This window comes from Odocoileus virginianus, chromosome 11 (genome assembly GCF_023699985.2).
Source record: "Odocoileus virginianus isolate 20LAN1187 ecotype Illinois chromosome 11, Ovbor_1.2, whole genome shotgun sequence".
Lineage (NCBI taxonomy): Eukaryota > Metazoa > Chordata > Mammalia > Artiodactyla > Cervidae > Odocoileus > Odocoileus virginianus.
Window position 1 is genome coordinate 9,791,089 of NC_069684.1, and position 22,849 is coordinate 9,813,937.

Genomic DNA, 22,849 nt, shown 5'->3' on the forward strand with positions numbered 1-22,849 from the left:
TCCTGATCAGGGTTTGAACCCAGGACCCCTGCGTGAGCAGGCGGATTCTTAACCACTGGACTACCAGGGAAGTCCCCCAGGCTTGTCCTGAAAAACTGTAATCACATGGCCAACCATTGGTGGAGGCAGACTAGGGCTTCCTTCCTCTTTACAGAGGACAGCACTCTCCAGCGTGCCACCGTGCCCACTTGGCCAGCATCACCCATTTCTGTTTCTTGCCTGACAATTGAGTTTATGGACCCTGATCTATTTCGACCGACCCCCTCCCTATAAGAAAAACAGGACCTGGTGAGGTGACAAGATCAAAGGCACATGGGGTGACCTAAGACAACTTAGCTTCCCTATGCTGCAGTTTTCTCACCTGTAAGATGGACATACTGATAGTGCTTGCCTTAACTTGGGCTGATAGAACAACATGCCACAGTCTGGATGGCTGAAACAACAGACATTTGTTTGCTCAGAGTTCTGGAGGGCGGGAAGTCCATGATCCAGGTGCCAGTAAATTTAGTTTCTGGTGAGAGCGCTCTTCCTGGCTTAAGGCGGTCACCATTTTGCGATGTCCTCACATGGCCTTTCCTCAGTACGTACACTGCAGGGAAGGGCAACTATCTGGTGCCTCTTCTTGTGAGGATACTGACCCTATAGGGTCAGGGCCCCACCCTATGATCTCACTTAACCTTAATCCTTTCTGTAGGGAGGGACTCCATCTCCAAATATGGCCACATAGTTAGGGCTTCAGCGTACAAGTTTGAGGGGGGACACAAATCAGTCCTCAACATTCAAAATACTAAGATCATGGCTCAGCGACAGATTTTATTTTCTCAGACTCCAAAATCACTGCAGACGGTGATTGCAGCCACGAAATTAAAAGATGTTTGCTCCTTGGAAGGAAAGCTATGACAAACCTAGACAGTAGGTTAAAAGCAGAGACATCATTTTGCTGACCAAAGCCCCTATAGTCAAAGCTATGGTTTTTCCAGTAGTCATGTATGGATGTGAGAGTTGGACTATAAAGAAAGCTGAGTGCCGAAGAACTGGTGCTTTTGAACTGTGGTGTTGGAGAAGACTTTTGAGAGTCCCTTGAACTGCAATAAGATCAAACCAGTCAATCCTAAAAGAAATCAACCCTCAATATATGTTGGAGGGACTGATGCTGAAGCTGAAGCTCCAATACATTGGGCAACTGATTCAAAGAGCCAACTCACTGGAAAAGATCCTGATGCTGGGAAAGACCGAAGGCAGAAGGAGAAGGGGATGACAGAGGATGAGATGGTTGGATGGCATCATTGATTCAATGGACATGAATTTGAACAAACTCTGGGAGAGAGTGAAGGACAGGGAGGCCTGGCATGCTGCAGTCCACGGGGTTGCAAAGAGTCGGACATGATTGAGCGGCTGAACAATAACAACAGTTCAGTCCATACTGGTGCCCATCTCCTAGGTCTGCTGTGTGAGGCTGGACTGAGTCCATGTGGGAAAAGCACTCAGCGTCTGGCGCATCATATGTTCTCAGTAAATGTCAGCAAAAACATGTGACAATAACAGTGAGGGCGTAGGCTTCCTCTTTAGCTTTTTGTAGCACTTCCTCTGCCAAGAGAGATGCTTGTCACGGTCTCTCAACTGCTCCCCAGACAACTCTTGTCTTTCATAAGGTCGAAGAAGGTATTAGCATTGAGGAAGGAAAACATGTTGGCACGTGTCTAATGCTGACTCTTTCCTCAGGTTGGACACTCAGGGAGCCTCCAGGAGGCTCCTTGGTCATCTCCTCTGGGAAAGGTGAACACCCCCCTGTGTAACTGGGCTCACACTCCCTCTTCAGTAACCCTGGGCAGACAGTCAGCCTCTAAATGTGCTTAGCTTATGGCCCAGATACACAAATGCCTGGTTTTCCTTCTTGTGTTAAGTCCTTGTCCCATCTTTCCTGTCTTTCCTTTTCATCTCCGGGTGTGGGAGATTCCCTGGAAGGCACCGGGCCTGCATCCGGGCCCTGGAGATCCAGGTGTACTAGTCAACTCGGTTTGCTCCACAGTCCACTCTGCTCTGCGCTGTGCCGGAGGCTGTCCTCGTGGACTGGGCTCAAGTCTCTTGCCCTCATCTGCTCATTCAGGCCTCAGGCTGGTAACAGCTTCTGGGTTCTGCACCATCCTTGATGGTCCCCTTCATCTCCCCTCTGCCTATTTCAACAGGCCCTTCAAAAAATACTTTTCACTTAAACCTGTTCGAGAGTCCCACCTGTCTTCTGCTTGATCCCTGACTCATATAGAAGGAACCTTATCTGTACAAAGATTTTCAGGGCACAGTAGAGAGGTCTGAACCCAGAAAAACTGCTCAGTGGTGGGGTGGTGGGTCAGGCATTCATTCTGCTCAGGGATGATTGTCCCACTCCAATTTCCATGACTATTCCACATACACACCCTGTGGCATTCACCAAACATGCTGCAGGCAGCTAAGATTGGCAGATGGAGTACCCTTTGTATCAGCTGGGTTCCTGGACCTTCAGAAACAGCCCGGGGTAGGTCCTGTAAGACCGATTCATGCGTCTCCATAGCAATTGCCTTAGGTCTCATTCATCAGCTGGGGTAGGCCTGGGTCACCGAACTTCCATATTCCTTTGGGAAACAGATGCTATCTGGTAAATTGCTTCTTTCTGTCTTCCTATAGTGCCTGAGAGCCAAAAGGGGAGCTTCCTGACATAACCCCAGCTGTCCCAAGGCACCTGACAATGACTCCTCTCTGCATGAATCTCAGCAAACGCCCAAAAGCCAAATTCAAGTATTTGCAAGATGGCTGCTGCTAGAGACTGTATTTTATTTACCTGTTTATTTACTTACTTATGGCTGCACTGGGTCTTCATTGCAGAACATGGGCTTCTCATTGTGGTGGCTTCTTGTTGTGGCTCCCGAGCTCTAGAACACGGGCTTAGTAGTTGTGGCATGCAGGCTTAGCTGCTGTGTGGCATGTGGTATCTTCCCGGACTAGGGATCAAGCCCATGTTCCCTTCACTTGCAAGCGGATTCCTCACCACTGAACCACCAAGAAGGTCCCGAGAGACTCAATTTTTGTGTCCGTCCAAAATTCATATGTCAAATCCTTAATTCCCAGTGCAATGGTATTAGGAGAGGAGATGGGACCTTGGGCAGTGATTAGGTCATAAGGGTGGAGCCCTCATGAATGGGATTAGTGTCCTTGTAAAAGAGGCCCTGCAGAGCTCGTGTGTCCCCTCCACCAGGCCAGGACATGCTGAGAAGCTGGCTGTGCAGGAACCAGGAAGTGGGTCCTCACCAGTGTCTAGAACCTGCCAACACCTTGAACTTGGACTTCCCAGCCTCTGGAACTGTGAGAAATCAATGTGTGCTGTTTATAAGTCATGCAGTGCATGGTCTTTTTGTGAAGGGGTGGGCACAGAGTCTCTGACTGCACCATCAGGAGTGACAAGAGGTTTCTTCTCTGAAGGCTGCCGTTGTCATTTCACAGCAGATGATCCTCTTCCTCTCCGGGAAAAATAGTAGCTGAAATCCAAGAAAGTTTTAAATTTCTGCTCCCTCTAGCCAAATGTCCTCAGAGCACCCCAGCACCCCAAACCTGGCAGGAAGAACTGTTGTCCAAGGCCCGCGGCTGCCAGTGGATCATTCAGGCCCCAGTGTGGTCTCTCCCTGGTGCCTCACTGGTCTGAGTCACTTTGCTTTCATTTCTCCTCTGTGCTCCCCCTTCTCTGGTGACCCTTCTCCAGGGCATTAGTTAGAAAAACTAATGAACCTGAAATTCAAGGGACTTCTCTAGGAGGCAAAGGTTAGAAACATCACGACAGTAAAACATTTTGATCATAAGAACACCTGGGTCTTGACTGTGATGACCATTTAAATCCACATTCTTCTTGCTATTAAAAAAAAAAGAAGAAAAGAGTTGGATTAAGAGAATCTAGGTATAATTTCTAGCTCTAACACTTATTAATTGTAACATCTTATGCAAGTAACCTAACCTTCTAAACCTCCGTTACTTCCTTTGAAAGATGGGAATAATAATACCTGCCTTATAAACTTAGTGTAATAGACGGTTATTATGTTTTCAGGAGTTAGTCAGTCCCCCTGCTCACCTTTCAAAAACTTTTTACTTGGAAATAATTTCAAACTCACAGAAAAGTGGCAGGAAGAAGAATAGTGCAAAAATTGTCCACATACTCTTTACCATTAACATTTCACTTTAAATCTTTTATTATTTTCTCCTACACACGCACACAGAGTGAGGTTTCTTTCTGAACCACTTGAGTAAGCTACACATTTAATAGCCCTTTCCCCTGTATACCTCAATGAATATTTTCTTTTTAAAATAAATTATTTATTTCTTTGCTTATTTGTTTTTATTTAAACATTTTTTGCTCGCACTCGGCCCTCGTTGCTGCTCTCAGGCTTCCTCCAGCTGCCGTGAGCGGGGTCTACTCTCCGGCACTGTGCCTGGGCTTCTCACTGTGGTGGCCTCTCTCCTTGTGGAGCACAGGCTCTAGGCATACAGGCTTCAGTAGTTTCGGCTCACAGGGTTAGTTGCTCTGTGGCACGTGGACTCTTCCTGGACCAGAACCCATGTCCCCTGCATTGGCAGGTGAATTTTTATCCACTGTTCAGCAGGGAAGTCCCCTAAGTACATTTTCTAAGAAAATAAACTAGGATATTCTCTTACATCACTATAGTACAATTACTAACTTCCATAAAGCTGACAAAACCACAATATTTTTATCTAATTGATCATCTAGATTCCAGCTTTGTCAACTGACCAGCTAATGTCATCTACACCATTTTTTCCCTCTTAGGTCAGGATCTAGTTTATGATCAGATATCACATTTAGCCATCATGGTTTTTTAGTTTAACCTTTTTTTTTTTTTTTTGGCCTTGCCACAAGGCTTGTGGGATGACCACCAGAGAAGTCATTCCTCAATCTGGAACATTTCCACAGATTTTCTTTGTCTTTTATTACATTGACAGTTTAAAGATACAGCTTTTTGAATGGAATTTTCCTTATTTTGGATTGGTATGATGTTTGATGTTTCTTCATAATTAGATTCATGCTAAGGATGCTAGTCAGACTGTTGGATAGGGGATGTTGTGTTCTCTGAATATCACATTTGGAGATGTGATATACATCTGCCCATAATTGGTGATAATAACTTGACCACCTGGTCAAGGTGCTGTGTTACTCCACTGAATAGTTACCACTTTCCCTTGAAACTTATGAGCAATCTGAAGTAAGACACTTAAGATGATGCAGATATCCTGCTTCTCATTGAAATGTCCCCCCAGCATGCATTTATGACTCTAGCCTGAAAAAAATCTACCATGAGGATTGCAAAGTGATGATTTTCTAACTCTGGTATTCCGTTCACATTTACATTCTACTGTAAACAAGATTCTTCCCTTCTACACCACTTATTTGTGTATTTATTTATAATCAATATAGACTTTTGGATTTCTATTTTTCCACCAGCTGTCTATCTGGTTACCCTGGGGAGGGCTGCTGTCTTGCAGGCTCAGCATCAGTCTTTGCTGTTGGCCGGCTGAGCTTCCTCAATAACGGCAATAGCCGGGTACCAGATCTGGTTTCAATTTAGAAATGAGGTAAGGGTCTATGATTTCTCACTATGGTGACTGAAGTTGGCCTTCTGCTCATAGCTTTCTGTTCTTTCTAATTATACAAATCAAGTAATACTTTGATCAGCTGCTCACCTATCGCCCCTGGTAGGGTGACCATGGGTATCAGTTTGACTGGGATGGCTCTAGTGTACACTTATTTCCCCCGTGTAATCATTACCAGCACCCTTTTCACTCTTGAAAGTGGCTCAGTTTAGACAATATGTGTGTGTGCATGCTAAGTCACTTCAGTCGTGTCCAACTCTCTGCGACCCCATGGACTGTAGCCCATTAGGCTCCTCTGTCCATGGGATTCTCCAGGCAAGAAAACTGGAGTGGGTTGCCATGCTTTCCTCCAGGGGATCTTCCCAACCCAGGAATGGAACCATGTCTCTTACGTCTCCTGCATTGGTAGGTGGGTTCTTTACCACTAGTGCCATCTGGAAAGCCCAATTTATTTTTTTATTTTATTATTTTATTTTTTGACAGGAAATAGCATTTATTGGTGAGCGTGATTGAGGAGGGAACAGAACTGATGCTCATGAGTGCAGGGCCCGCCGCTTGTCCAGGGGACCACAATTAGTGATGTATTTGACCCCACAGCTGTCCGGGATGAGTCGCTTTTCTGCCACCATGTTCTCAAATTCATCCGCATTGAACTTGGTAAATCCCCACTTCTTGGAGATGTGGATCTTCTGATGGCCAGGGAACTTGAACTTGGCCCAGCGGAGGGCTTCAATCACATGCTCCTTGTTCTGCAGCTTGGTGTGGATGGACATTATGACCTGGCCAGTGTGGACCCTGGCCACTGTGCCCTGGGGCTTTCCAAAGGCACCGTGCATACCTATCTGGAGTCTAGATTGAGAAACAGCAGGCCAGTCATGAATGGCCACTAGGAAGAGTTGTCTCCAAGGTCCCTTAGGGCTACCTGTACAGGCAACAGGCTGCATACACTACCAAGGAGGCTGCTGTTTGCAGCCGTTGCACACTGGGCCCCCATGGGGAAAAGAGCACAGTCGGCTTAATTGGCTGCAAATGGAAAGCCCAATTTAGGCAATAAATTCCATGAATATCCTCCCCTTAGGAACACCATGATTTATTATCCGAACACCAGGGGTTCCTGCAGATAAAGTCACCCTGGTCTTCCCTCCTCCTTGCTGTCCATCGTGGGAAGTATTCCACCTTGTCCTTTATGATCATGTGCTCCTACCTGGGCTTTGCAGTTCTGTGATTTTTATCATCTCCACTAAAATCATGAAGCTCAGTTCCACAGCAGCTTCCCCCATACATCAACCTTAAACTACAAGGACAGTCATTATATCATGCTGAAAAAAAAAATCTTCCTTACTAGTACACTCTTTATTGTTTTAATGAAGAGTGCGTCCTCTGGGCTGGCCCAGGGAACTAGTCAGGTGGTGGATTCTTGAGCCATATGTAATAAACGCTTCTAATAGTCCCTCCTTCCTGAATCTTCAGACCCCTTCCTCAACACTGCACATGGAAGTCTGGCTTCTCCACTTTGCTTACTGTAGGCCATTTTTGAGACGAGGCTTCAAAGAGCCATCCCAGAAAACTCTCCAGTCAAGCTCCAAGCATCCTTGCTTAAATATTAAATCTCAAGTTCTGTGTGAATATCCCCAAATTAGTGAATTCTCCCAATTGAGCTTCCTGCTTCACCCCCACCCCCCAAATAGAACATCTTCAAGATCCACTCCCACGCACATTTCTACAGTTCCTGCCAGTACACGTTAGCCAAGTCCCACAAGATCTTTGGCAGGTATGCTCTTTCTCCCTGGAACAGGACTTCTTCCAAGTGTGGGCTGTGCGACAGCCTGACTCTGGGTTTTGGCAGAGGCAGCAAGTGGCGGGGCCAGGTCTTAAGAAGTCATGAAGAAAGGAACCTTCTTTGGGCAGGAACATTCAGGAGATGTGAAGGGTCAAGAAATTTATCCACCCCTATCCCAGGTCTCAGGGTCCCAGTCTTTCCCTATCAGGGCTCTGCTTTGATGTGGATGCCTATCAGGGCCATGCATTTAGTCTTTTTTGCAGTTCTGCTACCTTTGTGATCAAACCGGTCCATTCTAAAGGAAATCTACCGTGGATATTCATTGGAAGGGCTCATGCTGAAACTGAAGCTCCAATACTTTGGCCACCTGATGCCAAGAGCCGACTCACTGGAAAAGACCCTGGATGCTGGGAAAGATTGAAGGCAATAGGAGAAGAGGGTGACAGAGGATGAGATGGTTAGAGAGCATCAACCACTCAATAGACATGCATTTGAGCAATCTCTGGGAGATAGTGAAGGACAGAGGGACCTGGTGTGTTGCAGTCCATGGAGCTGCAAAGAGCTGGACGTGACTCAGTGATTAAACAGCCACAGCTACTTGCGCTCCCAATGTTTCCCTCTTCATCCAATTCACCTCAATTAAATAAGTGAAAGCTGTGATGCTATTGCATATCAAAGCTACTGCCACCTCTCTTGTCACCAGCAAAGGACTCTACTGATTTCATAGAGCTAGGAAACACAGCCCCAAAATCCATCCTGAGGCCTTGCTTTCTAGAACCACTTGTAAAACCAGTTGTGTTAGCTCTGTTTCTCTAGAAAACAGGATCTGAAGGCAGAGATGAAATCTGATTGAGAAGGCAGCAAGAGTGAGTGAAAAGGGAAATGAAGAGGGCTAGGAAGAGAAGCAGTGCAAGATGGTATATTATCTTGCAGGTAACTGCTTCACCACCCTTTGCAAAGAGTCCTGGCAGGTGCTTCAGGAAGTATGTCTGCTCAGCCATGTGGGATGTCTCCAGACAGACTGTGTTAGAAAATCATGACTCAGAACAGTCCATAGGAGGCAGGATGGAAAGATAATTTATTTGCCCAGCTCCCTCTCATCTCCTCTTTCTATTGGTCAAATGTCCCTCGTGCGGGCGGCATGCTCAGTTGCTTCAATTCTTTCCGACTCTTTGCGACTCCATGGACTATAGCCCCAGGCTACTCTGTCCATGGGGATCCTCCAGGTAAGAACACTGGAGTGGGTTGCAATTTCCTTCTCCAGGGGAATCTTCCCAACCAAGGGATCGAATTGTGTCTCTTATGTCTCCTGCATTGGCAGGCAGGTTCTTTACCACTAGCGCCATCTGGGAAGCCCCAAAATGTTCCCTAGAGGGAACTAATTCCCTTAGATTCCCCATGGAGGGCTGTTTAAAAGCCACATCCTGCAGTGTGACATTTCATCTGATGCAGAAGTAGTAGAAGGGTCAGAGACGCCAGACACGCGGTCAGCCAGCCTGGCTGTAAGGCAGCAGCCAAGAAGGACCCGACTGGGCAAGCGACTGTCGGTCCCAGATGGCTGAACTGCACAGATCCGGCTGGCTGTGAAGGGAGCTCTGGAGGCAGGAAAAAAGGCAACATCTAGCAGTGTGATTAGGCTCATAAGATGCATCTCAAACATCCATCAAGAGGCTACTAATATCAACAGATGGTGGAGCTAGACGTATCATCCTAGGTTAGGATTTTGTCTTATTTATCTTTGAGACCCTGGCAACTGGCACTTGAATAAGAAGATACCATTTGAACTCAGTTTGTATGGCTCCAAACCTTCTCACTACACGTCTCTGCTATGCCCGTTGTTATGCTGGTGACCAAATATGACCATGCTCTCAGAGGTTGAGCAACTGGTCATCAGGTGTCCCTGTTCAAGTTGCAAGTTGGCCTTGCCTCACTGTGTGCATATGTGGCTATGTCACTCTTGCTAACCACCTGAGCCCTGGCTGCCAAAGGGGAAAAGGAGGTGATAAATTAGGCATTTGGGATTAACATATATATAGTACATAAGGGCTTCCCTGGTAGCTCAGCTAGTAAAGAATCTGCCTGCAATGCAGGAGAGCCTGGTTTGATTCCTGGGTCAGAAAGATCCCCTGGAGCAGGGATAACCTACCCACTCCAGTATTCTTAGGTTTCCTTGATGGCTCAGACTGTAAAGAATCCTCCTGCAATCGATCCCTATGTTGGGAAGATCCCCTGGAGGAGGGCATGGCAACCCACTCCAATATTCTTACCTGTAAAATTCCATGGACAGAGGAGGCTGGTGGGCTACAGTCCACGGGGTTGCAAAGAGTCAGACACGACTGAGTGACTAAACATAGCACAGTACTATATATAAAAAAGATAACCAACAAGGACCTACTGTATAGCATAAGGAACTATACTCAATATTTTGTAACAATCTAAAAGGCAAAAGAATCTGAGAAAGAATACATATAAATACAAGAATATATATTATATATAGCAGAATATATATAATATATATCTGAATCACTTTTATGTACACCTGAAACTAACACAATATTGTAAATCAACTATACTTCAATTAAAAAATTAAAAACAAACAAAAAAAACCCCCTAAAGCCCATAATCTGTCTGGCCTGGGTTCACTTGAGTGTTATATAACACAAAATATACAAAGAAATAGAGAACAGAGTTGACTGGTCCACACAATGAGTACAATTCTTAGACACAAAAGGGTTCTGAACAAAAGGGCCCTTCTGACTTCCAGTCCTTTCAGTGGGACAGTGCAGCTCACATCAGAAGCTGTCTTACCACCTCTTTGGAAAATTAACCAAATCTCATAGCTGACTTCTTAGACCATTTCACTTGACTCCCCCCTGCACCCCATCCCCTGGGATGGAGGATGGATAGTTGGAATACTGGAGATGAAAAACAAAAGCGTTTCCTTCAACTGTGAGGGAGTCCTGAGGTGCCTAGGCTAGGAAGATGATCGGTGACCCTTCTCTGGTCCCTAGGATCTTGATCCGGGTGAAGCAGGATCCAGGCCCTGGGTTGGCAGAGACCTTGTCGTTGTTTGGATTTGGCCTGAGTGGGGACACTGGAAATTGATGCCAAGGACGCTGACACTTGCCAGACACTCTGTGATGTTCACTAACGGGTCTGATCACTTGAGCTTAGGGAGCTCCCTTTTCTCCTGAGGGCTTGTGAGGCCATATTCTCTGCTCTACATACAGATCTACATCCTGAAACCCTAGTCTCCTGGACTTGAAACCCCGGGGGAAGCGAGGAGAAAGAGACGGATCTGAGACACGAGTGATAAAAAGGAGGAAGGCTGTTTGAGGTGAGAATACAGCTCATTCCTCTGAGGCATGTTTTCTCCTAATCAGGAAATGAAAACCGAGGCAATTATGTATTAGAGAGGATAACTCTCTTTCCATTCCCTATTTTTTCCAGGTGTGCTTATACTTGAATTACTCAGATAATTTCCTGAATGTTATTACTAGGTCCATTTCCTCTGTCTATCCGGACCTAAGTTAGTCTCACTGTGGAATCTATGAAGTTCTGGGCCTGGGCTCTGTCGGTGATGCTGCAGGACTGGTCAGGAATCCAGGTCTCTACCTCACCTTTTTTTCTGAGCCAGGAGCTACACTCCAGCACCCACCCCTCATCACACCCTCCTCTGAAAGCGAAATTCCAGTTCTACATGAGCAACTAACCCGTAGCATCCAGAAACAGATCGGTCATCAGTGGTCTTTGACGATTGCATTTTTTTCCCTCTTCATTACAAAAAAAAATTATCTATTTTAATTGAAGGATAATTGCTTCACAGTGTTGTGTTGGATTCTGCCTTAAGTCAACATGAATCAGCCATAAGTATACATATCCCCTCCCCTTGAACCTCCTTTCCACCTCCCACCCCATCCCACCCCTCTAGGCTGTCACAGACCCAGTTTGAGTCCCCGAGTCATAGAGTAAATTCACACTGCCTATCTATTTTACATAAAGTAGTGTATATGTTTCCATGCTACTCTCTCCATTTCCCTCCCCACCCATAAGTCTATTCTCTATGCCTGAGGATGACTACACTTTTAATTCGAGGTTAACCTAGCAGCTTCCCTGGTGGCTCAGACGGTAAAGCATCTGCTTGCAATGTGGGAGACCTGGGTTCAATCCCTGGGTCGGGAAGATCCCCTGAAGAAGGAAATGGCAACCCAATCCAGTACTCTTGCCTGGAGAATCTCATGGACAAGGGAGCCTGGTGTGCTGCAGTCCATAGAGTCGGACTGAGCGACTTCACTCACTTTAACCTAGCATTGCTGTCACAGCTGCTTTAACCCCTCAAAGCTGGCAGGCTGGCCTGGAGTTTAAAGAGAAGGCTATTACAGCCAGGCTCCTAAGTCTCCATAAGAGAGAAGTCAGAGGATCACAGAATCCTAGAGCCGGAACAGACCTTGGAGAGTGAGCAATCTGCTCTTCTCTTTCCAGAAAGAGGCCAAGGTGCAGAACAGGCGAATGGCTTGTCCTGGGTCACACAGCTCAGCCAAGTGATAAACCTGGCCTTAGGGCTAGCCCTCAGGTCAGGAATATGGTGCTCTTCCCCTCTCACCTTGTTCTTCTCTTGAAAAAGAAGATGTCTTTAAGACAAAGGTCTTTCCCTGGAGAGTGTGGGAGGGCCTCCACTTCACCCTGGCTCTGAAGCATCTCTCCCTCCTCTCCTAACTCAGTAGCTGTGACAAGAGTGCGAACCTTGATGACCTCTCTGTTGCACATCAACTTGGGTGTAAAAGGACTTTATTAGTCTCACTGGACTCATGTCTCACAAGGACTGATGCTGAAGCTGAAGCTCCAATACTCTGACCACCTGATGTGAAGAGCTGACTCATTGGAAAAGGCCCTGATGCTGGGAAAGATTGAGGGCAGGAGGAGAAGGGGACGCCAGAGGATGAGATGGTTGGATGGCATCACCACCTCAATGGACATGGAGTTTGAGTAGACTCCTGGAGTTGGTGATGGACAGGGAGGCCTGGCGTGCTGCAGTCCATGGGGTCACAGAGAGTCGGACACGACTGAGCGACTGAACAACAATAATGTCAGAGGGTCTCTGGCTGTGTCACCTAGTGAGTTTTGGGGAGCTTGTAATATATATATATGAGCATTGTTCCATCACGTGAACAGCCCTGCCTGAACCACCCATCACTGCCTGCTAGCGGCAGGTGAGTGTGTCCGGTGTTCCTCAGGGAATGTCTCACCACAAGCCCTCGTCTCCCTTGGGGTCACTTCTTGGGTGGCTTTACTCTCAGGGTCACTCCTTGGGTGACCTGACTTCTCCTCTGCTTCCCACAGTGGCAACCCCCGCAGTACCACGACCCTTGGGGAAAGTCGGGCCCTAAGTCCCAGGGACCTACGCTTCCGCCCCCGCGGGGGTCCCAGGACACGACCGCGATCGCCTTTCGCGCGGCCGCCCAGGGCCCCCCTCCTCCCCTTCGCTCCCGCCCAGGAACCTGGGGAGCCAATCAGAGCGCGCCGGAGCCCCGGGCTGTGAGAGTCCCGCGCTCGGGCCCCGCCCCTCTTTGTTGCGGCGGCCAATGGACGCAGTCAGAACATCGGCGGCTGCCCGGGTGACTCGGTTATCTGTCACAGAATAACATTCGAGAATGGGACATGGAATGAGACGACGGCCGCAGCACCCCCAAGCCCAGGCCCAGAAGCAGCCCTCGCCTTCCCCGCCGCCCGGAGAGGCTCCGCAGCCATGAGGCCGACTGTCCGGAGGTAAGGTTCCGGAGCTGCGGGCGCCCTTTCCCGCGCCCCGCCTGCAGCCAGTCCACACCCCGCCCCCCCGCCCGGGGTGTCCGGCGCTGGAACTCGGCGAAGGAGGCGGGTGGAGCCACTACCCCTGGAGCCGGGGGCCGGGGGCCGCCCCTCGCGCGCCTGGCTTCGGGAGGCTTCCTGGAAGAAACGCGGCGGTCTTTGCAAGCCGAGACTACCGCTTGCGCCCTCGCGGCAGCCCCGGGCGCTCACGTGCCGGCACGTTCTGGCTCGGCTCTCGGCCACATCTGGCGACCCAGGAACGTGCGGAGCCTTGCGGGGACCCCCGGTTCCTTCCTGCGGCGTGTCTTTATTCTTCTCCCTTCCCCGTCCACTCCGCAGCCTCCACGCTCCTTGTATTTCCCTCCCGTGGTTTAGGTGGGTGTGAAGCTTTGTGGCAATATCCAAGTCGCCTTGCTAGGTAATTGCAGGGCTGGAAGCTGGTGTGCAATTCCCTGGTTGGGGGTGGGCTCTGTCCGCGCGCAGTGCGGAGCGGACAGGGAAGTGGGGACCCAGCAAAGCCCCACTGCCTTGGCCACGGCCCCCTCCGTGGTCCCTCTGGATATCCACTTACCCGTGGTGCATGCTGTCTCCCTGATTTCAGGCACGGCCCGTAAGCAGAGCTCCGGCCGCCGCTCCCCCTTGGTGCGTCCTGCCGCAGCGAGAGGCATGGAGAAGGCCACCCCCGCGGGACGCTGATCCCCGCGCTGCGCCCGCGAGCACGCGCCCCCTGCGCAGCCCTCCGCGTCCCCTGCCCCGGCCCCACCATGACCGGCTCCGCGGCCGACACTCACCGCCGCCCCCACCCCAAAGGCGCCAAAGGCACCCGGTCCCGGAGCAGCCACGCGCGGCCCGTGAGCCTCGCTACCAGCGGGGGCTCGGAGGAGGAGGACAAAGACGGCGGGGTGCTGTTTCACGTTAACAAGAGCGGCTTCCCCATTGACAGCCACACCTGGGAGCGCATGTGGCTGCACGTGGCCAAAGTGCATCCCAAGGGGGGAGAGATGGTGGGCGCCATCAGGAACGCCACCTTCTTGGCAAAGGTTAGTAGATCCGAAGTAGGGGGTGGGCTGGGCAGGGATGAGACCGTTTTACCTGCACGTAGCGAATAGAGGCAATTTCCATTTTCCTGGTCCTGCTGCAAACTCACTTCCCCGCCTAATTCTTCCCGTCAGCTCCCACCCCTTTTGCTTAATGGAGATGTTTGTCTTGGATGTCTTAGCAATGGGAGAGAGAAAGGAAGAGGGCTTACTGTCCTGGGACTGTGTGGTCGACTTGTGCCAAGGTTTCTTTGAATCTGGAGCCAAATTCTGTTATTTATTTACCCTGTGTACATCCTCCTTCAGCGAACACTGAAGCCCCCAGGTGGCACCAGTGATGCCAAGAATGCATAGACTCCCTCTCACTGTCTTTGGAGTCTCTTGGTCCTCCTCTGTGGTCCCCTCGAAAATGATTTATTAGACTGTGAATGAATTTACAACCAACCAGTCAGACTTCTCATCGTGAATCATTTGTAGACTTTTTGCCAGTTTTTTTTTTTAAATGACAATGACTTTCACCTCTGAAACTCGCAAAACGGTCAACCCTCTCTTTTCCCAGCTTATCTGGGCTCTGAGAAAAGAGAAAAAAGTTTTAACCGTGACTTAAAAGGGACTTTCCAGTACACAGGATGAATGAATCTCACAGGATAGAGAAAGAGACTCAGGAATGAAACTCTTTCTACCTTGGAGAGAAGCCAGTGAGCCAGCTGAGTTTGGCCAAGGATAATGTTGTTAAAATGGAGGGACATGTGCAGGGGTCTCTGTGTGAAACATCAGAATGCAAACTGGAGGAGGAATGCTCCAGAGCCTGGGGGCTGCAGCATGGCAGATGGTTTCCCGTGCACCCTGGGGACTCTGGTATGGCTGAGAAGATTCCTGGGCAGGTCTAGGAATGCCAGACCTGAGACCTGGAAAGCCATCTGGTCAAGTCCCCAACCTGGAGCATCTGGTGACCTGAGCCTCTGAGCCTGCAGGCCAGAAAGCTGTGTGTGCCCTTGGGGAACGTGGCAGAGCCTGTAAGCTTCCTGTGGCAGTTGGTTACAGTGTTTTATTATCCTGCTGGTCAAGGAGATCTTTCATTTTGCCCAAAGAGAATCTTGCCTGCTTTCGTGTCAGCTGTAATTACCCTTGCTGAGTCCTTCTGGAGGACTCAGAGCCTGAAAACAATTCTGGTACCGATGTACAGTTCTGACTTCAGAGTTGGTCCTTACTTAAGTGAGGCTTTCTCATTTAGCACCCTCAGCACCCACCCTGCTTCTAACTGTGACTTCATCCTTCTCCCGACATTGTGGATGGGGACCCCTTTTCTCTCTAGGAATCAGAGAATGTCAGCCTGGGTAGAGATTCATCCCTGCCTCTCAGAAAAAACCCTCCCTTTTTCTGAAGGCCTCCTGGGAATGGAGGGCTCGGCTACCGCAAAGGGCAGCTTCCAGGCCTGGCCAGATTTTGCTTACTGGGGAGCTCTTCTTAAACTGAACAGAAATCCGTCCCCACCCCCGGGTCTGTGTCATCGACAGTTCTGTTCAGGAAGCCTAGGGCAGCACACCTGGACGCCTGTGCTGCTCACAGCTCTCTTGAGCGTTGGGAGATGGTTCTCTTGGAGTGAGGGAAGGAGTTGGCGTAAAAAATCAAGCTTCTGAATCCTAGTCCTGGTTGTGCTACCTCTAGCTTCGTGACCTAGATCACTCATTTAAAAATCTCCCGCCTTCATTTTCTCATCTATAAGATGGGAGTCGATCAGGTAGGATGTAAAGTTCTTTCCAACTCTCAAATCCTGTGGGGTTATGACCCGTTCGTTTTCAGGTTCCCGGTGATCTGTGCGACCCCAGAGGGGCACTGGACTGTTCTGCATCTTCCTTTAATCGTCTTTGTCCACAGGTAGTTCTTCACCTTTTTTTTAAATGTATCATAGTTCCCAGATCAACTCACTTTGCTTGTCCTCTTTCTAGGACAGTTGCTACTTTGTCATGAGTCAGTCCCGGAAAGCAAGCACAATATGAAACACAATATTCTGAATGTTGTCTGAGCAGCTTAGAACATACACCACTACTTCCGGAGACCTGTACTTTGATACTTCCATTATTGTGGCTGAATTTTGGGTTCTTAAAAAAGAGAGTTCTTTCTTTTCTTTTTTTTTAATATAGTGGCCGTATCATATTGTACTTTCACAGTAACGCTAAGGTCACATGAGAGCTTCTGCCAAGCCAGGACAACCCTAGCCTGAACGTGGGCGTCGGCTTTTTGAGCCTAAATAAAGAACTTCACTTTTCGCTCCTATGTTGTATCATGATGCTTGCTTCTCCATCCTCAGCCCCACTGCAGCATCCCTTCTCTCCTGGTTCTGACATCCCCCAAACTCTGACCCCGCACAGGCCCTGGGATGGGAACAGCTCTTTTCTTTTTAAAAAATTTCTATTGGCATATAGTTGCTTGACAGTGTTGGGTTGTAAATCAGCTACATGTATACATATATCCCCTTTTCAGATTTCCTTCCAATTTAGGTCACCACAGAGCATTGAGCAGAGGGAATAGCTTCGAAAACTCCCCCTTCCAGGAACCTCTGATTCGAAGGCTATACCTGCTCTCAGCTCAGCAGAGTTTTTCCTCTCGGGCCAAGTCCTTTTCTCTTTTAATCAAATCAATGTCTTGCTGAGGAATTTGTACAGAAGCAGGGAGTAGGGGGAGTGGTGGTAGAGAAGTTGGAGAGTTTCAGAGAGATTAACCTTTTGGTGGGCTTCCCAGTTGGCTCAGCAGTAAATAACCCGCCTGCCAATGCAGGAGATGTGGGTTCAATCCCTGAGTTGGGAAGATCCCCTGGGGGAGGAAATGGCAACCCACTCCAGTATTCTTGCCTGGGAAATCCCATGACAGAGGAGCCTGGCAGGCTGCAGTCCACGGGGTTGCAAAAGAGTCAGACACGACTTAGTGACTAAACAACAACAACAAACCATTTTTTTTGACAATTGAATATGGATTAAGAAACAAAAGAAGTGACCAGAGTAAAGTATCAAAGACCTAAAAGGACTGAATGACACTTCCTTTGACAAAGGCATTCTGTTAGTAAGTTCTGTCCAGAGATCCAGGTGCCCCCACTGGGGAAGGGGGGACAGATGTCACCTGCTCTGCGATCCTCCTTCTAAATGTGTGACCTCAGGCCTCTGCCCTACTGGTTACCGGGTCTGAAGTTCCCACTGACTAGGTGAAAGCCAGGGTGTTTTAGGGATGGTGCAAGAAAGCAGCGCGAGTTAGTTGGCCAATAATCAAGGTTGGGAAGGAGAGGCAGAGAAGATGGCTGGCTCAGAAAAAAACAGCTGAGCCAAATAGGAGACAGCGCCTCCTGCTTCTTGACTGCCTGGAGCTCGACTCTCCTGGGGCAGACAAGCAGATGGATTCAGCGGGAAGCATCAAGCCGTTTCTTGCAGACGCCACGTTTTTGTAACTCATCCTCACGTTGATCCCAAATTGGGACATAATTCACATTTAGTGGACTCCGCTTGGCCTGAGTGAAGAAGTGTGAGGGCTGTGGAGCCAGGCCTTACTGCAGTCAGGGCTCCACTCCTGCCGCCTGCTGGCACACATGGGCAGCTCACTTTCTCCCCTGTCCGTTCCAAACCATCAGTCCCCGTTTCCTGCTCAGCCTGAGGATTTGACCCCTGACCTTTGTACCATGTTACCATCAGCAGATTTCTGGGGCCCAGCCTGGGCTCAGGAGTGAAGTTCCGTGCTCCCCTCCATCTTGCCAGAGAAGATTCTTCTGCCTGGAACCTGCACAGTGTATGGTACATTTCCAGGGCAGCGATGGCAAAAGGCTGTGCTTTCCTGTCAAAGACTCCTGGTGCCCGGGGCTCTCGCTGCCTCCCTGGCCCCTTTCCTGGCTGCCCCTTCTCTCCACATGGTGATATATGGGGATGACACGCACAGTGGTGTCTGTCCACATCCTTGCTCCTTGCATGCTTGTGACGGGTCATCATGTTTGGCAAGGATGGAGTGAGAGAGAGCCTGTCCGCCAAAGCTGGCCTGTGGTCTGTTTCCCTTTTCTTCAACAACCGTCTTCCTGTCCACTCCCCTTCCCCCACGCCCTGACCATAGGCAGGTACAGTGCCTGTGGTGGTTAGTAGCTCGTGGAAGGGGTAGTTTAGATTTGTGCCCTCTAGATTCAGCCTTCTTCAGCTGGGATGTGGCTTGAGAAAGTTGGCAGGAGGGACTTGATAGGGACAGAAGAAATCTAGGTTGAAGTCTTGGGTGAATCGGGGCAGGAAAACGACAGGAGAGACTCTCAGGACCCCAGTCAGGGAGGAGGAGAAAAAGGAGTGTTCCCTGGGCTTTCCATGAAAAGACTATACCCGTTAATTTTCCCATCATGCCGTAGGAGAGCATCCTACCAGGACTGAGTATCCACACTTCAGGATATCTCTATTGGAGAGGCAAAAAATGATCCTCTTCAGTGGCTTTAATTTGCAGTTCTTAAGTTGTGCACTGGAACATTTAAAACAATATTTATTCACTCTTTGCATTCCTTCTTTGGTGAACTGTCTTCATGGTCATTTAAAAAGTTGTGGGAAAACATATAATTTACCATTTTAAATGTATAGTTCATGTTGTACTTATAGTTAAGTACGTGAATTACATGTACTTACATGTAAGTTCACATGTACTTACAATTAACTTCATGAATGAAGGATATTAACTCGTGTAATTCACATTGTAAGTAGGTTCACTGTCGTACAACCGTTACCACGTTCCGTCTACAGAAGTTTTTCTTCTTCCTCAACTAAAACTTTGCACCCATTAAACACTGAGTTATCCCTTTTCCCTCCCTCAGCCTCTGGCAGCCACACTTCTATTACTATTTGTCTCTATGAATTTGACAGCTATAGGAACCTCACATAAGAGAGATCATCCAGTATTTGTCCTTTTGTGACTGGATTATTTCACTTAGCATCATGTCTTTAAAGTTCTGGCTTAAATAGCAAGTGTCAGAATGTCCCTTCTTTTTAAGGCTGGATAGTAATGCATGACCAGTGTACTACATTGTGTTTATCCATTGTCTGTTTGATGGACACTTGGGTGTCCATCTGGGCCATTTTCTTTTTTTGAAAATACAAATGTGCCTGTTTTTATTGTAAGCTTACCTATATTACCTTCATGACTGTATACTTTAGAGAAACTATTTTTTTAATTTTTTTTTTATTGAAGGGTAATTGTTTTACAGAATCTCTTTTTAAAAACATTCACTTATTTATTTAGGCTGCGCCAGGCGTTAACTGTGGCGTGTGGGATCTTCAGTCTTCTGTTGGGGCATGCTGGCTCTAGCTGTGGCATGTAATATCTAGTTCCCTGACCAGGGATGGAACCTGGGCCCCCTGCCTTGGGAGCACAGAATCTTAGCCACTGGACCCCCAGGGAAGTCCCTGGGGCCATTTTCTTTTTATGAAAGCCTAGAGAGTTTTCTTAACCTCTTTGTGTGAACTCTTCATGAATTAAGGACATTAACGCATGGCCACCACGTATCCACGGGGATGTGGACGTTTTCATTCTCTTCCTTCAGGCTGAGAAGGCATCTCTGTGATGCTCCTGAGTTAAGCCTCCAGGGGCTCAAACTCTGCGGATTCTGTTTTCTAGTTCCTGAAAAGTGGACACCATTCAGACTCCTCACCCCCCCTCCCCGACCCCGTCTAGCCCCCTGAAAGCACACCGTTGATGAATAATGATAGCACAGCTAACACTTAAAGAGCCCCACGCGCCGAGCCCCAAGTTGCCTGCTTTATACATTAGGTCATACAATCGTCACTGCCAGCCTGGAAGGTCTGAAGTAGGTGGTATTCTTTCTTATTTTATCAAGAAGGACCTGGAGGCTTAGAGAGGTGGGGGCAGCTTGCCCAGGGTCCACGGCACTTAGGTGAGAAAGCAGGGACTCGTAATTACCCCGCACGGAGCCTGCCTGGTTTGCAGTCGTCGGCCTGTGGGGGCGTGGGCAGCCGGAGGCTGACCCAGCCTGAGCCCCCCGCCAGCTGTCCCAGACGGCAGGGTGGGCTGGAACCAGATGACCTCATCCCCTCGGCGGTCCCCAGCTGGGGTTTGGGGAATGTGGCCGCAGCTCCTGCAGTCACTCTCAGCCGGGGCTGAGGTAAGCGGGCAGCTGTTTTGAAAAGCCCTTGGGCGCCACTGGGCTTGCTATTCTGAGGACCAGCTGCCCCCCGACTCCCACCCCCGGCATCCGGCTCTTGCGGGCTCCGTCGGGCTTGGGGGAGTTGAAATCACTTGGTGGTCGGCCCTGAGAGCTGAGTCAGAACCAAATGGCTCTGGCTTCCTCAGGGCTTCGGCCAAGGGAGGTCCCTCTGGGAATCCCTCAGGTGGCCGGCTGCAGTCCTTTCTGCTAACTAGGTGCCAGCCCCGCTCTTCTGTGTCGATGGGTGCCGTGGCTTCTTGAGCGGTGCCATTGCCCTTTCCGGTGCCTGTCCCACCTCCCGCTTTGTACCCGGCCCAGAGCTCGGAACACGGGAGGCGCAAAAGAAATGGTTGTCCGCTGCTTCCTCACTTCTGTGTGAAAGCTCTGGCACTTTCTTACACAGAATTCCGGGTGTGGGTAAATCCGTGGATGTTAGTGCGAAAGAAAAACAGGGACAAGCTTCCCCGTGTTTGCTAGGGCAGAAACACAAGGACAGGCCTCGTATTTTGGCCCCCCGGGGCTTGTGGGGAGGGCCATGTAAACAAATGCTCAGATGGGAACATTTTGCTCCCAAAAATGACTCTCCGTGACAGGAATGTGATTTGAGTTGATGTGTCGTAAGCAAAATGTTTGCAGGACAGCTGTGTGAACGTGTGCACTCCAGTCTCACATTTCCTTTTTCTCTCAAACACACACACACACACACACACACACACACACACACACATTGCACCTTGGCTGTGAAGTAGGATGTGTGGCTAGTTCCTTCTTAAATAAAAGCAGCAGAAGGTATAGAAGTTTGAAGAACCTCCTGCTTCAGGCCCAGAGGCCCCGCGCCCTCCAGCTTGGCGTGGAGCCTGAGCCTGCAGACCTGGGGGCAGAACCGGGGGCCTTCATGGACCGAGTCTGGCTCCGGTGCCCACAGGCTGTCCAGCTCTGCCCCCAAGTCTCTTCACCAGTGGCTTCCCCTTCTACCAGCTAAGCGCTCTGTCCCCAGGGTCTCCCTTACCCTCTTTTCTTCTAGAGTGGGACTAACCTGACCTGCGGCCCCTTCTCCTCCCGAAGTGACTCGGGCCTCCTCTCCCTCCTGCCGGAGCCGCCAGCCCACATGGGCTGGGGGGCCCTGTCCCAGTGTCTCCCCACCAGAGAGGCCGAGGTTAGAAGGGAAGTAAAACAGAAACCGCCCCCTTTCTTCCCAGGAGTGACTGGATTAGAAGCACTTGCTCATTTTCCCTCTTGGCCTGGTCGGCCGGGTGGCTCAGAGCTGAGCGCCATCTCGGCTCTAAATTCCTAAGAGGCACTTAGCTCCCCCTTCCCCGTCCTGGGAGCTAGTGTTGACCTAGAGGCAGATTAGGAAGTGCAGGGGAGACTGACCGCCAGGAGAGGTCAAAAGGTAAGACGGCTCCTGAGTTGGAAGAGGTGCCCTTCCCTGGGAAGAGTGGAGAATCCGCTCGGGGCTGGACTCAGGGAAGGGATTGCAGGGGGTGGTGTCGAGGAGAAATGCTAGGCGTAGCGCCGTGTTGCCTCCCTTCGGGGCACCGTTCATCTTGTATTCAGAGGTGCCCTGGAGAAGAACACAGGTTACCCCAGCCACGCAGCCAAAGTGTAGTTGTGCAGTAAAAGTGTGAGGATTAATGGAGCAGCTTGGAACATCCCGGCCTGGGAGGGGAGGGTGGGACACCACAGGATGTGGTCCTTGGCCTCAAGAATTGCGGAGGCTCCCGTGGGGAGGAAGGCTGTTTTCACACAACACGCAGAGAGCCGTAGGGAGTCACTGCGACCCAGGGCGGGGTGTGTGCCAAGGGAACACGGGATGTCGGCAGGGGGCTGGCTGGTCTGGGGAGACCCTATCCTGGAGGCACCAGTTGAATAGGTGCCCAGGGCAGGGTGGCCAGCTGCGCTTGGGAGCAGCTCTCCGGTGGTCCTGACCCTTGGTCCACCCCGAGGCACTGGGCCCCACAGCATCTCCTTGATATGACCATCTCTCTCTACTTCTCTGCAGCCTTCGATACCCCAGGTTCCAAACTACAGGCTGTCGATGACGATCCCGGACTGGCTCCAGGCGATCCAGAACTACATGAAGACACTACAGTATCCTTCCCACCGGGGTCAGAGGAGGAGACCCAGCCAAGGGGATGGGCATGGTGATCGCAAGTCTGATGGCCTGTCTGTTCGCAGATGGTCAGCAAATGCGGGGTGAGGTCGATGAGGCCGGGGACGGAGGAACGGCGTGATGTGAGAGTCTCGGAGTGACCCTGGGGGGCCATCATTGCGATGATCAGACCCTCTCCCTTTAAGCAGCCGGCAAGGGGCGGCCAGGCAGTGGTGGGCAGGGCACGCCCCTGCTCCTCCTGTCTCTTCCTCTCTGTCTCTCCCTCCTCCCTCTCAGTCATCCTTGGATCCTTCCAGCTCTCCTCCTCTGCCGGCTTCCTC

At 49.8% G+C, this 22,849-nt stretch overlaps 1 protein-coding gene, 1 long non-coding RNA gene and 1 other non-coding gene across 8 annotated transcripts in view; 1 reads left to right on the forward strand and 2 right to left on the reverse strand.

Moving 5' to 3' along the window:
* Positions 1 to 788: 788 nt before the first annotated feature.
* Positions 789 to 14,376, reverse strand: LOC139037436 (uncharacterized). 2 transcript variants are annotated; one of them, XR_011490241.1, is made up of 2 exons: positions 14,303 to 14,376; positions 789 to 3,877 (listed from the first exon to the last, which is right to left on the reverse strand). It is a non-coding gene; the product is annotated as an uncharacterized lncRNA (long non-coding RNA). The 2 variants fall into 2 exon arrangements; XR_011490240.1 differs by lacking the exon at positions 14,303 to 14,376 and adding an exon at positions 13,782 to 13,870.
* Positions 6,520 to 6,654, reverse strand: LOC139037581 (small nucleolar RNA SNORA70). Its single transcript, XR_011490464.1, has one exon. It is a non-coding gene; the product is annotated as a small nucleolar RNA SNORA70 (small nucleolar RNA).
* VASH2 (vasohibin 2) overlaps positions 13,961 to 22,849 on the forward strand; it is a 40,403-nt gene continuing 31,514 nt past the window's right edge. For 3 of the 5 annotated variants that reach the window (XR_011490239.1, XM_070473919.1, XM_070473920.1), the window contains exons 1-3: positions 13,961 to 14,250; positions 21,441 to 21,572; positions 22,419 to 22,507. Coding sequence is in view for 4 of the 5 variants with exons in the window: in XM_070473919.1 (XP_070330020.1) it covers positions 13,975 to 14,250; positions 21,441 to 21,572; positions 22,419 to 22,507 (497 nt within the window). In the remaining variant the exon portion in view is untranslated. The remainder of the gene's footprint in view (positions 14,251 to 21,440; positions 21,573 to 22,418; positions 22,508 to 22,849) is intronic. The other 2 variants (XM_020890473.2, XM_070473921.1) reach the window with 1 other exon arrangement.